General features: G+C 42.8%; 1 protein-coding gene across 1 annotated transcript in view; it reads left to right on the top strand.

Annotated features, from left to right (window-relative positions):
* The window catches only part of Plxna4 (plexin A4), a 440362-nt gene that overhangs the window by 267203 nt on the left and 158649 nt on the right, over positions 1-14510 (top strand). Inside the window, exon 4 of the mRNA XM_052173399.1 lies at positions 10133-10264. Coding sequence (XP_052029359.1) covers positions 10133-10264 — 132 coding nt within the window. The remainder of the gene's footprint in view (positions 1-10132; positions 10265-14510) is intronic.

The following is a 14510-nucleotide window of genomic DNA, read 5'->3' as shown; positions in this document are numbered from 1 at the left end:
TGTGCCCAGCTGTGTGCTAGCACCTTCTAACTTGAGTTAGAATTTAGCCATTTCAGATAAAACAACAACAGAAAGCAATGGTGCACCACCATTTCCAAACCACTTGCATTTCCCTGTGCCTCTGTCTAGACAGGAGTTCCTGGATCCCTATAGAGTGCGGAGTGTGTCTCATATCCACAGCTTGCTGTGACACTTCCACATTAACCTCTTCTTTATGGTAACTTCACCCACAGCATGTTTCTGTGTGTGCCAGTGGTAGACATAATTCTGTGTGTGCACATGCATGTGGACAGAGAGCAAGCGTCAGTGTCAGTCTTCAGAAGCTACTAGTCTTGTTTTTTTTAAAAATAGGGTCTCACTGCTCTTAAAGTGGCCAAGTAGGCTTGATCCACTTGTCCCAACTAATCACCACTGGATTAGCAATATGTACTGCCATGCCCAGATGTTTTTATGTGTAGATTCCAAGGATCAAACTCAGGTTTTACTATTTGCAAGGTGAACTTTTTATTGACTGAACAATCTCCCCAGCCCCAATTACTAGTTTTTATTGAAACATAATAGTTACCCATTTATTATATATTTTACGTGCCTGCGGACATTATCGTAAGACACAATATCAATAATGATGGAGCTGTTATTATCCTGCTTTTAATATGAGTAAAGTGATGCTTGGAAAACTTTGGGTGGATTGTCTCAGTCCACACTATTTCCAAGTGCCAGAACCAGGATTCACAGTGCTTGCCCGGGGGCTTTATTCCTCTCTGCCAACGTGTCCTGTCCTTAGGACTCTGATCTTCCATAGCACGGAGGAACACGCTCCATCTGCCAGGCACCAGAAGGAGCCAATGCATGTAAAGTGCATGGCAAGGTACCTGGCCTGTGGCAGGTGGTGAATTAACTAACTACCTATTTGTACTCCTTCCTAGGAATCGGAGCAGTCTGTCCAGGCTCCCATTCAGGCAGAAAAACATGAGAAACAGCCAACCAAAGTTTGTGAGGGAAGATTACTCAGGGCAAAAGGTGGCTAATAACACCAAACTTTCAAACCTGCAAATCTGCAATATAAGCTCCTGAGGCATCTCTTAGACAGGTGGAATCAGGGAGACAATTTTAAAGCAGTCTGCATTTTAAATATCCCAGGCTGAGCCATCTCTGCTCCTTGCTTTATAGAAACCATGTCAACTTTGCTTTGCATTTCTTCAGATTCTCCAGCTTCTATAGTTGGAGATTTTCTCTGTGTGCCACTCATGCACATGTGTAGTTCAGAGGCCAAGGTCCCATAATTTTTTTTATCTTGATCTGGACAATGCAAGGAAAGAAGATCTAATGACTGCATAGAAGTCATCACTCAGCCCTTTGAATGTGCCTAATAGGAGACCCAAAGGGAGCAGTTTTGCCAGCAGTGTTTGGTAAAGTGGATGCGGCGTGGGATTCATGCACACACAGTGCCTGTCTAATTAATTGCTGTTTACAGTCTTGCTCTTCCTTTTGCTTTCTCTTTCTCCTGCCTAGGATCAGGAAATCAAAACAAAGAGCTTCATTGTGCTATTCTGGGGAGGGCAACTTAAACAGGATAAACACGGGTGTGGGGGTCCAGGCCCATTTTCTAAGTCTCAGATTAGGTAGACACACAACACCATGTAGTAGAATTCACACCGACAGGGAAATGGCCCAACTGCCTACCAGGGCTGATGTAGGGAAGCTGTAGCGCCATCTTGCCCCTGGATCCTTTTTCATCAGCGTAAAATAGGGAAGTCCTACATCAGGAGGGTGAATCAAGATGCCCGTGGGCATTGTATTCATCCATCCATTCACTCACTTGGCAAACATCCAAGAAGTTGCACTGTGCAAGGTTCAAGGGTTCAAGAGCTACACCTTCATAAGGTTTCTACATTCCAGCAAGAGGTCACACAATACGCATAATAACCGAGTGCACTGTATAGTAAGGCATAGGGCAACACGGGCAGAGAAGGCAAGTGGCAGCAAGAGACCATGGGCAATTTTTAAAACAAAAGTCCTGGGGAAATTCAAGGCGGAAGTGAGTGAGGTTTTCTCAATAGATTTCTTTGGTTTATAGTTCGGTGCATACTGGTAAAAAGTGGGTACGTAGGGCGTGAGGGATGCCTGCCCAAGTAGTGGGTATACTTCTCAATGCCAAGAATCAGATGAGAACCTGAGGCCCCAGTCCACCACCATACAAAGCTGGCATCTCCTCCCCAGGGATAAAGAGGGAGTGATGGATCACCTTTCCCAAATGTGTAACACCCCACCAGGCAAAGCCAAGGCACTTGGGCCTCCCCACAGATTGACCTCTGTGATGACCTCTGGAATCCTCCTCCTCATCAGAGTTGAAAAGCCAGCCCTCCACTACTTTTTGTAGAACTACACCAGGGAACTTCCAAAGGCTGTGTTTCAGCTGAGACCCACTTCTTTGGAGACAAAGCCTGTGTATATATATGTAGATGTATTTATGTATGTGCACAAATGGATGTGTGCATGTGTGGTATATGAATGTGTATGATATTGTAGCATCCTATATTAAAGTTGGTTTCTCAGATCATTTAACCATGTCACTGACTCTGGCATTTTGTTCTATAGTTTTCTTTTTCTTTCTTTTATCTGCTTCTGTAGCCTGTGTGACAATATGCTGAAAAAGGTGACCAGGGTTAAATCAGCTAGTGCCTGTGGTAATTAAATGAACAAACCATCCACCTAGGATCCGATGGCTGTTGATGTCTCTTCCTGAAACTAATCAAAGCCCTAGAGTGCTCCTCGGTCCTTATTCCTTACCAAGTGCCCACATCATGACTTCTGCCTCCATGATAAGGCCAGGAAACAGAGACAGCCAAAGTCATGGACTTGAGGCTTCTGAAGGGAAGAACTAAAGCCAGAGTCCTCCTTCCTCCCTAGGCACTTTACTGATCCCTGCCTGACCCAGCAAAGGCTAAGGCTGGAAACAAACTGCTGTGCATTTTACTGTGTAGAACCTTCTCCAGATCCTGAACCCTTGGGAGACCAGAACATAGCTCTAACCTGACTTGAAAATGGGGTATACCACCTGTAGTGCAGCATCCTGAGAGGGAGGGCTGGTCAGCTCTTCCATCTGGGCTCCCAGTTAGCTTGCTCTGTGCCTCTGTGTTTGAGCCTGAGGCTCTCCATAGAGACTTGAGAGTGGCATGGAGCACACCTCTAAGTTTAACCTGTACCCCTCCCCCACCTCCACTGCCAGTTCTGCCTTCCAGGGCGGGATGGGGGACATATAATTTTTGAACCTAGACACAGCCTAGCATCCAGGCAGGTGTAGCTGTTCGTGGCAAAGCTAGAGGAGAATTTCGGGGAGGGAGGAAAGAGGAGGGTGCAGGGGTGGCCCACGTCTTCTGAGATGAATGGCACTGTTTGCTCATTAGGGAGATTATTTCAAGCAAGACGGCAGCCAGAACGCTCTAGTGCAAGCATCTGCCTGCTACTGGGAGACGATATTTATTGTTCAATCCTTCAATGGATGTAAATAAACAGCCCGGCCCAGATAATGTTCCAATAAACAAACAAGCAGCTGCCAGGAGCTCCCTGGATGGCTGACCTTTGTGGAGGCCACCCTGCTGATGTTTCAATAGCAGTCTGCCTGGCAGCCCAGAGACTCACTGTGCCAGGGATGGAGATAGGTGCCTTGCCGACTGGTGGATAGGCAGGGGGCCAGAAGACTGGAAGGACAGGGGCTGGCTGCCTCGAAAGATTCTGGGCTGGAGACTGACTGGCTGGAGAAGGAGGCTAGAGTAGCTGGGTCACCCAGAGTGTGTGTGTGTGTGTGTGTGTGTGTGTGTGTCTGCTAGGCCACACGGAGGAAGTGGAATAGTACATGTTCAATGCTGTAATAAAGGCTCCTATATGGGCCACTGCGATGTGATGTTCAATTGTTCAGTCCTAGTGTGGCCTCTCCAGTTGTCAATACTGAAGTACATCTGTGTATTTGGTAGTTAGCCCATTACCATCTAATTGTCTGCATGCTACCTTCTCCCCAGCAGATGTAGCTGCTATAGCTGGAAGCTTCCATAAACCTGCTCCCACAGCAAGTGTTTGACTGGTTGATCTCATACCACAAGCAGATGTTATATATGTTGTCTATCATCCAGGGTAATGGGAGTCCTGCCATACAGGAGTCCCAGAGTTTTGAAAGGTAGGAGTATATCCAAAGAGAGCCTAGCAAGTATGAGGCTGGATTAGAGCCAGGGCTATGCATCTGAGCATCTTGACTTTCTTGGACTGACAGAGGCCATACCACAGGTTGATGCTTACAGCTCCTGAACATCACAAACATGAGGACTATGAAAAACACTGGGATATGCTCCAGATGGAAGGTCCATGGGAGATTCTAGTGTATTTTCATTGAGTAAAACCTATGCCTATGGTAACCCCCAAGAGGATCGTCACCAACATAAATTCTAAGCCAAGGTAGATAGTAATAATAGAATAAGAGTGTAGGGATAAGAAGCCTAGAATAGCATCATCCAATATGGTGGCCGTTGCCCACATAGTGGTCACCCAAAATGTGGATGTCCCAATGAGATGTGCAATATATGTAGGATATACCTCAGATTTCATTAATTCAGGATCAGAAGTATATAAAAACATCTCATTGATAATTTTGTACTCATATGTATATTAATATAATCATTTGGGATATACTGGGTTAGATAAAATGTTACAATCATCAACTTTATTAGCTTTAAAAAATAAGTATGGCCACTATTAGAAAATCTTAATGGCATATATAATCTTTATTAGTGGTTTAGATATTTTTGTTGTCTAATGTTGGTCTAGACTATCCCAGGGTTCCTCTCTACCACAGGAAACGGTCAGGCACTTAGGTGTGCTTCCTTTACTATATCCTCATGATAATGTTGAAGGAAAATGACCACACTCCCCACCTCTGATACCTTTTTCATATATTTAGTTTTACCTTCCTGCCAGGCTCTTATCACTTTAAGAAGCCATTACTACCATTAATTTGGATCCTTTGATTCAGTCTTTTTAATGACCTAAGAGACTGTGTGTTTTTCATTAAAGTTCCATGGTCAGATGTGCTGTGTTGAAAGCCCTTTGCCATGTGACCTGCCCATGCTATCTCCTACCTATTGTGAACTGAGGGTGTGCTTACCATCCTTAGCTATATATTGAACAGTTGTTCAGACTGCCCAATTGGTTCAGAAAGAACCAATAGCAGCATTTGAAACCCCTTTGCTCATGGACCTCATTGGTATGAAGAGTGAACTGATCAGGAGCCAAGGGTCCTGGAAGGCCAGGTTGGAATCACCTTGATTGTATGATACACAATGAATGATCATGTTACTACAAGAGGGAACTCACAGAGTGGGGATATCATTTCAGAGATTAACATTTCCATATTCCAAGTTTGCATTCATGACCTCCCACACAATTGTTCTCCCTTCATCTTCCTCCTTTAAACACAAGAGACTTTGTTGATCTTTTCCCACTGCTTAGATGACACACCAGTAACATCTGTGTTGTATAAAGTAGCAAACACTGCTTATTTATGTTGGTCCTTCAAAAGTTTTGGGGTGCCCTTTATACTGTGACTAAAGCACAACTACTAACCAACAGTCTCCTTCCATCTCCATACTCCACAGTCTTGTCATGTCTTGGACTGTTGTTTCTGAGCTGATCTTAAGCTCAAAACATCTGAATTGTATTTCTACCTTACAAAGAGGTGAACTGAATGTTACATCCTGTGCTCAGGTAGACCTGATCTGTGATGGCTTTGTGACATCCCACTGCAATTCCATCTAACTGGGTTGAGTGCCCCAAGAGTGTGGGAAGTAAATACTGCATACTAAGGTCCCCTTTCTTCATTATGCCTCTTACATTGATCCTGTCTAGCAACTTAGAGCCCATTGTTGGGTTGCTAGAATGTAGTTTTCATTTACTCAATAATGAATATCAAGTCCCAGCCAGGCCCTACAGTGTATGAGGACTGCAATGGAGATGTCACACCAGCAGGACTGTCTTCTCCATAACAGCTCCTTCCTCACTGTCAGCTCATGGAAGACAGAACCTCATTCTGTATTTCCATCCCACTGTTGATTTTTTTTTGTTAGCCCTCAAAGCTTAGAATCTTCTGGAAGTTTCCTGGTCCCTTCTCTGGATCATGCATTAAAAAAAAAATAGGACTAGCGGCAACACCAGTGCTTTGAGAGTTCTCTGTTCTATTTCTCCATGCAGAAATATGTCTTTTCCTGTCTCCAAGTCAGTTCTACTTCTTTGGTCAAATTGCCTGAGATCCCATGGAGACTCATTATGCTAAAATACCTTTCCATGTGGAGTCTTGTCAAAGGCTTTTGGAAAAACTAAATAGTGAGTAGGCAAGTACTTATCTAACAATTGGGAGACCTGAGTTCTAGGTTAGCCTGACTTTGGCTTCCCTCTGAACTTTGAGCAAGACTCAGATCAGTTTCCATTTCAATCGATTCATCAATAAGATGAGAATGATTGTGCAGACAGTCAACATTATAAAAATGGTATGATCGTCAGATGAGAGACTGATCCTTAAAAATACTTTGCAAAGTCTAAAACAAAAAAAAAAATATAAGGGCTCATTATTTTGAAAATTCACAGCCTTGTCTTCATTCCCATGCATGTTCCTCCCCAAAAGAACTGCAGTAAAGGCATGCTTCCTCTACCCAACCCCTAGGGTAATGTTTGCCCAACACAGATTCCTAGAATGAAAATGTATATTAGAAATAGGTAGAGTTAACTTCTAGGGTGTGAGGTCCAGTGTAATGGGTTCAGCGTAGTGTGTAAACTTATAGAAACATGCACAGGTCTGAGTGTGATTTCATGTCGACATTCACTGGATATACAACCTTAGGTTATTTAGTCACCCATATCTCATCCACAAGCATGGGCAATATTACTATTGGTGACAGATTGGTGATATGTGAATACCAAACACATTGTCTAGTTCATGAAGAGTACTTCTTATTTGTCTAGATAGTGTCTGGAGAGCTGAAAACTAGTCCATTCAATCCTAAAATTTTGATTATTTACCAAACAGCCAATTTTATTATATACTTTTGCTCATATCTTGTGTCTGGTTCTCTCAGGAAATAGATACGCGAGTTCTTTTCTTTCTGTAGTATATAAAGCTGTGGTCTGGATTGGGGGAGAGGAGAGGAGAAGGAGAAGAGATACATTCCCAGTCGCTCTCCCACTCCAGCAGAATAGGAAAGAAAAAAGGCCAGGCCTATGAAAGTTTGCCCCATTGGTGTTTATAGGATCTTTGTTTTCTTTCGTATGATGTCTATCACATCTAGGATGTCACTCTATCCTAAGGAGCAGGGGGTTAGAGGCAGGTAATAAAGAATACTGCTAAGGCATTAAATCTGACTTCTTTTTTTTTTTTTTTTTTACAGTTAGGTTTTTTTAATTTATTCAATATATTTTTATTTACATTTCAAATGATTTCCCCTTTTCTTGCTCCCCACTCCCAGAAAGTCCCATAAGCCCTCTTCCCTCCCCCTATTCCCCCATCTACCCCTTCCCACTTCCCTGTTCTGGTATTCCCCTATACTGCTGCAATGAGTCTTTCCAGAACCAGGGGCCACTCCTCCATTCTTTTTGGACATCATTTAATATTTGGATTATGTTTTGGGTATTCCAAGTTTCTAGGCTACTATCCACTTATCGGTGAGTCATACCATGATTGATCTTTTGAGACTGGGCTGCCTCACTTAGTCTGATGTTCTCCAGCTCCATCCATTTGTCTAAGAATTTCATGAATTCATTGTTTCTAATGGCTGAATAGTACTCCATTGTGTAAATATACCACATTTTTTGTATCCATTCCTCTGTTGAAGAACACCTGGGTTCTTTCCAGCTTCTGTCTATTACAAATAGGGCTGCTATGAACATAGTGGAGCATGTGTCCTTACTGCATGCCGGGGAATCCACTGGATATATGCCCAGGAGTGGTATAGCAGGGTCCTCCGGAAGATCTCCAGAAATCTGTCATGCCCATATTTCTGCGTGGGGATCAGACCCAGGGCTTGGGATAGAGGTTAGCTCCACCAGCTTTCCCTCTTGGAGCCTGTGCCTTTCATAAGCCCAAGAGAGCCAGAGACCAGCCAAGGTGCTCAGGATAACTCTCTGTTCCCAACTCCATGGATCCTCCCAGCTGGGGATAAAGCCTGGTTGAGCCACTGGCCACAACCATCACACCATCTCCAGACTGGTTTTGCATGAATTTCTGTTTCATTCTGGTTGAGAAAATGTCTGGCCAGTGTGCACATTGGCAGCTCAGCAGTGGGTGCAAATATGGGGCTCTGGGACATTGAAGTGTTTCCACTGCAGAGGGGAGCATCACTCTGCAAAACCTCTGCTGGCTTTCCTGTTATTTGTTTTCATGAGCATAATGGGAAATCAGCAAAGAGGAGCCTTCATTTCATTTATTTGTTCATTTGAAAAATAAATAGTGGTCAAGCAATCAAACACACAACCACAAAATCAACTAGCATCCAAGTTCAGGGAACTTGGCAGAAACAAGGCATTCTGGTGATCTGAAACATATTTGTCACCAGTTGTGGTGTCCCTTTATATCATTTAGTTCCTCTGAATAACTCTTTTACTCTCCTTGATCTCTTAAGAGGTTCAAAATTATAAGGTAAAAATTAAAAAGGTTACATAATGGTCGCCTCAGAATGCAATGTATTCTTCAGCTTTGTTATTGAAATCACTAACATATCCCCCCAGAGATGCCTTGTGAAACCTTATGTTAGCAGCATATCGTCAAGTCCTCTGATCCCATAGCTCTCACCTAGCTACAGCCTCAGGAGTGCTCGTCCCAACTTGCATAGATGGAGCCATTCTCATAGGACAATGGCCTGCTGGATCTGTGCATTTAAATTTTAGATGGCTCTAGAAACTTTAGCCAGAGGTCAGATGAGCATTGTGTATAATTGGGAAGTCCAAATCTTTTCTAGGTTTATTCTCAGTAATGGTGTGGGTGGAACATCTCTTCTGGTGATTTCCAGATTGTCTAAATATTTCTAGGAAGGATTTAGGGGTGGCCCGGGGATTGTCATTAGATAATCATCTAAGTATCCTTGAAAGGTTGAGGATGGCTCATATCTGAGACACATTTTTTCTGTGTTTCCTTCAGTTGAACCAGGAATGAACCTCCCAAGCTGTTTCAGGGCTAATCATCTAGTCTAAAGCCTGAAGTGTAAGCTGCTGGCTTCTATGAACCAAAGTAGATCAAGGATGTGAAGCTTCTGGGAGTGACTCCTCTCCCAACAGCAGTAATATCTTGATGGAATTTTCAGTGACTTAGCCCACATCTGTATATCAAAAACATTTCTGCTAACAAAAGTTAGCCCTTCTTATTGTCTTTCTTATGTGGGATGATCCTCTGATCTGAAGCTGCCTCAATTACCCAACCTAGACCCTTCATAATGATACCAGCCCCGTACTCACCTCTCAAGGCCAGCACGCCTCAGTGAACTGATCCCAGGGCATAGAAAACCAGATTCTTTACAAAGCTCAGATTGGTCACTCCCTTCCCTTCTCTGTGAACTTCCATTAGTAGACCAAAGCAGTCACTTATGTCTTTGGTTTTGGACTCTAAGTTCCACAGAGACAGAGCTCCTCACCTCTCTTGGCTGTTGGGAGTGTCTCTAGGATGAAGCTGTGCTGTGAGCGATACAAAATCTAAACTCACTGGAGTAGGTTGGATAAGATGTCCCTCAAGGTCCTCAGGGTCTCAGACATTTGAATGTCTGATCCTCATTTTTTCGTGTTATTTGGGAAATTTTAGGGGACTTAACCCTGTGGGAGGAAGCAGGTCATGAGGCCTGGCCTTTGAGAGTGAAATATTTCAACCACTGCTCGTTTGTCTTTTCTGCTTCATGTTTGTGTTTGAGGTGTGGGTCCTCAGCCTCCCACTCCTGCCACCATGTCTACCACTTGCTGTCATGCTTCCCTGCCATCACAGATCCTTATCCCTCTGGGACCATAAGTTGAGATAAGCTGTTCCTTATATTATCAGGCTTGGTTGTCTATCACAGCAACAGAAAAGGAACTGATACATTGACCTCACCTTTCTCCTTTCTTTTCTGTGCAGATCCGGGTTGATGGGCCCAAGGGCAATGCCCTTCAGTATGAGATTGTGCAGGTGGTGGACTCAGGACCAGTCCTCCGGGACATGGCCTTTTCCAAGGACCACGAGCAACTCTACATCATGTCAGAAAGGCAGGTAAGGCTGTTGAGCTTTGCTTGACATTTGTCTTGCAACTAAATACTAGCCCATGGCTCCATAGAAACCTACAGGAGGGCAGCTGCAGAGAGGTGATTTGATTTATTTGACTCAGTGTGTTTCCCTTCAGCTATGCTGCCTGGGGACTGGGGCTGTGTATGTTGTAACAGGAATGGAACATTTGAAATATGAAAATATCCACACATCTAGTACAAATTCACTAGCTTCAAAATGATGACATGGATAGGCTCAAAGCCAACAGTTCCTACTTTGAAGAAAAACTCAAGGGTAGAATCCCAAGTACTTGGTCAGATTTCCCTATGCAAAGGATGGTAACCACTGATCAAAAGTCACATTCCTGGTCTGAAGAGGTTTGTGTGATGACAAAGATTTAGTGTAGAAAAAAATAAACTTGGTGAGTGTCACAGAAGAGTCAGGTGGATGAGGGTTTGAAAACCAGACAGTGCAGTAACATGAGATGACACATCATAATGCTTCAAGCCTTCTTGTATGCCTCCAACTTTGTGCAACCTCTAGACGATGTTATGAAATGCAGTCTGTGAACAGAAAGCACACAGGAATGGTTGTTGGCTGAGACTGGAGGACTTAATAATGTTAAGTTTGTGTCTGGAGCTTAGTCAGCTGCTAAGTCAGTTGTTCAGGGGTCCTCAATGCAGACAAGTGACCTATTTATAGCAAGTAAATGAAGATTCTCAGGAAAATTCCATATAATTAAAGGTGTTTCCCATAGTCCTCTAACTCATTGCCTAGAGTGTTACATTCCACAATATATCACAGAACCCCCAAGTGTGGGTAGGCATTGCTGCACCTCTGCCCTATTGTTTCTAGGGGGTCACATTGGAAGCTGTCCATCTAACTCATGAATATAGATGCCTTGGCATTGAGTGACAGAGGCAGTAGCCATGAGGGACAGCTCTCTCTCTTATTCATCTTCATTTCTGTGCCTGAACTCTCTGGAGGACATTGCTGACAGAGTCTAGATTGTTCTGCCAGTCCAAACTTCACAGAGTGAAGGAGATGAATTCCACATTATGCCACCCACAGGACTTGTGCATTATGTCCTGGTAGCCCACAGCAGCCCCACTCTCCAGAGGAGCTTGATGACATCTTCTCTCAGTGTGGGTCTCTGGATCTGCCAGCTTCAGCAATACAGGGATTCATTGTGGTGTCCATTGGAGTCCACTGTGACTTGAGGATGGTGAAATGTCTTGCTCTGGGATTGGATACAACTGACATGGAATGAAGAGCTGGCGATGAAACCATCTTCCAATCTGCATTTTTTTCTTTTTTTAAATGTGAATCCCAAGACCTGAATCATGACATCGAACGTTTCAGCATGCCTTGCCTGATCTGAAACCTGGAATTTCTAAACCTGGCACTTAAAACATGAAAGGAGTTTAATGCTAAAATGCCTAGTGTGAGTGATCAGTCCTCTCTGGCAACTCTGAGTGTGATCATCCCTCTGCCTTTGAAGAAGCCAGCTGAAGACTTACTTGTCTCTTACTTCTCAGTGTGCTCCTGTTTTCTCTAGTGTGCTCTCTACCCACTCTGGCTTGGTAAAGAGGCATATTGAAAACTTGATTATGGCATATTAGACAGGAAAGGAAGGAAGGAGTGAGAAGGCCAGTTTCTAATCCATTTTGGAATTGCCCTTTATAGTGATGGATCATGAAAGCCAGAAGTTCCATTGTCTCTGTCAACACTGGTGTCCAGTGAGTTGGTGGACTCTTTGTGTAGCACATTGGTTAAGGGCACAGGCCTTGGAACCACAACATCTGAGTGTATTAGTTATTAATAACTCCATATCCCTGACAGGAATAGCTTAAAGGAGGTTTTATTAACTCATGGTTCAAGGGATATGGTCCATCACAGTAAAGACTAGAGTGGTTCAGTTCATTGCAATTGGAACTTGGAGTAGCTTGTTTATATTGGGGTATCAAACAAGAAAAACAGATCACAGGCTAGATGTGGGGTTAGTTATAATCCTGAAAGACCTTCTCCTAAACATCTTTTCCCACTAGTTTTGACCCATGTTCCAAAGAGGCCAGAACCTCTTACACCAGCGCCACCATCTGAGGGCCAAGTGTTCAGAAACATGAGCCTGTGGGGCACATTTCACACAAAACTGTAACCCTATGCATCAACCCTCACTCTTCTATCTTCTAAATGTAGTATCAAGTAAGTTCTGGAGCCCATAAAGGATCAGCATCCTCTACTATCTAACAGACAGAGCTCCAAACAAAAAGTGACATGCATATATAGCAAACTTAGCCTTGAGGTTAATCCCTGGATTTCAAGTCAGATTTGCCCTGTCTAACCAGTGACCCTAGACACTTTGTTTGAGTTCTATCTTCTGGTTTTCTTTCTCTTAGAATGTGATAAAACACTGAGCAAAAAATGATTTTGAGGAGGAAAAGGTTCCTCTCAGTTTACGTGTCACAGTCCACCATTGATGGAAGCCAAGGCAGGAGCTCATTGTATGAAGTGAGGCAGAGACACTGGAGGAATGCTGCTTACTGATTTGCTCTCTATGGTTTGCTCAGTTGGTTTTCTTAGACATCCCAGAACCTCCTGATGATGGATGGCACTGCACACAGTGGGCTTGATCCCTATATACCAATCATTAACAACAACATCAACAACAAAAGCCTCACAGACAGGACTATCGGTCAATCTAATGGAGGAAGTCCTCTATTGGATTTCTGCTTCCAGGTGACTCTAGTTTGTGTCAAGTTGACAAATAATTAGCACACTCAATTTGTGGCTTTGTCATCTGCAACCCAAGAGTAACAGTCATGAGCAGCTTCATTTGAGAGCTTGACTAACCCAATAGTAACATGTACTAGTCTTCAGATTACTAATTTTTCCTTCATGAGACTGAAGACCTAAATATTCCTGAAGGATGTGAGTTAATAATGTAAAATACTAAGGAGTTAGTCCTGGGATCCATGGCCTTTTCCCAGAAAGCCTCAACTGATGTGTAGTTGAGGATCCATGGACTCTGTTGCATCATCCAACTCTGCTCTCTTGATATAAAGCTGCCATTGATAACATACAAATAAACAGCTGTGACTGTGCACAGTGCTACTTCACTCATTAAAAATGTGTAGCTGGCAATAATTTTATAAATCTTGAGTCAGTCCTTCAGTGGCAACACATTGAAGGATTCCCCTAGCATTGGAACCTTGGTGGAGCTACTGTTTGAAGAAGCTTAGAAATTCAAGAAGCGAAGATGTTATCTATGAGCAGCAAAGCTTAGGAAAACCAGGCTGTCTTTGGATTATTGTTTCCAAAGTCCCTCAACATCCTGGATTTTCTGTTACCACGTTGGTTGCTGCTTCTTGATTACTACCTGGTCCCTTCTACTCTTTCCTTTATCCTTTTAGTGTTATATTATTCTTTAATAATAGTATGCAGTCTCATGACTTCACATCTCATCTGATACTCTCTACTCAGCCTTTCTATTATAGCTACTTACTTCACAGATATCGCCGTATAGGTAGATTCCATACACTTTCATCTTAACATGCTCAAGGCCACATTTCTTGCCTCCCTCTCTAGCTTTCCTTATTTGTAGTAATCTCTGTCTTACTTAATAGCAACCAAGTCATCCAAGCTAAAAACTTTATAGACATCTTTAACTTCTTTTTCAACCTGTGACTCTATATCCAACATAGTAGAAAAATTATTGATTCTTTAAGATATTTCTAAAATATGATAATTTCTTATATCACTGCTACCACTCTGGATCAAGACTGATATTTTCAGTAGACCCCCATTCATTCTTTCTGTGACTACCATTATTTTCCCAAACCTTTTCAAGGCAAATAACCCAATCTCTTAACTTTAAGTTAAAACATGTCATTATACCAGCACTAGTGAGAATCCAGAAAGCCTGTGTATTACTTTTATTCATGTCGGAAGGTTGTTTTAATTTTGTTTGTTTTTTTTTTAAGAGTATTGTGTATCCCAACTTGAACTTGAATTTGCTATGCTACTGTTCTAGTTTTATCCTTGTTGCTATAATAAAACACCTAGACAGAAAACCACTTAGGGGAAAAGGGAGTTGTTTGATTTATAATTTCAGCTTCTAGTCTATCGTGGGGGAATGTCACAGTGGCAGGAATATCAAGTCACTAGTCATATCTATAGTCTAGACTAGAGATATATAACTAAATACATGTTTGCTTGATTTCTTGCTAGGATCTCAATTTCTGCATGCTTA

Source organism: Apodemus sylvaticus, chromosome 2 (genome assembly GCF_947179515.1).
Source record: "Apodemus sylvaticus chromosome 2, mApoSyl1.1, whole genome shotgun sequence".
In the NCBI taxonomy this organism is placed as follows: Eukaryota; Metazoa; Chordata; class Mammalia; order Rodentia; family Muridae; genus Apodemus; species Apodemus sylvaticus.
The sequence above is the reverse complement of the archived record's forward strand: the minus strand, read 5'-3'. Positions and strand labels throughout refer to the sequence as shown.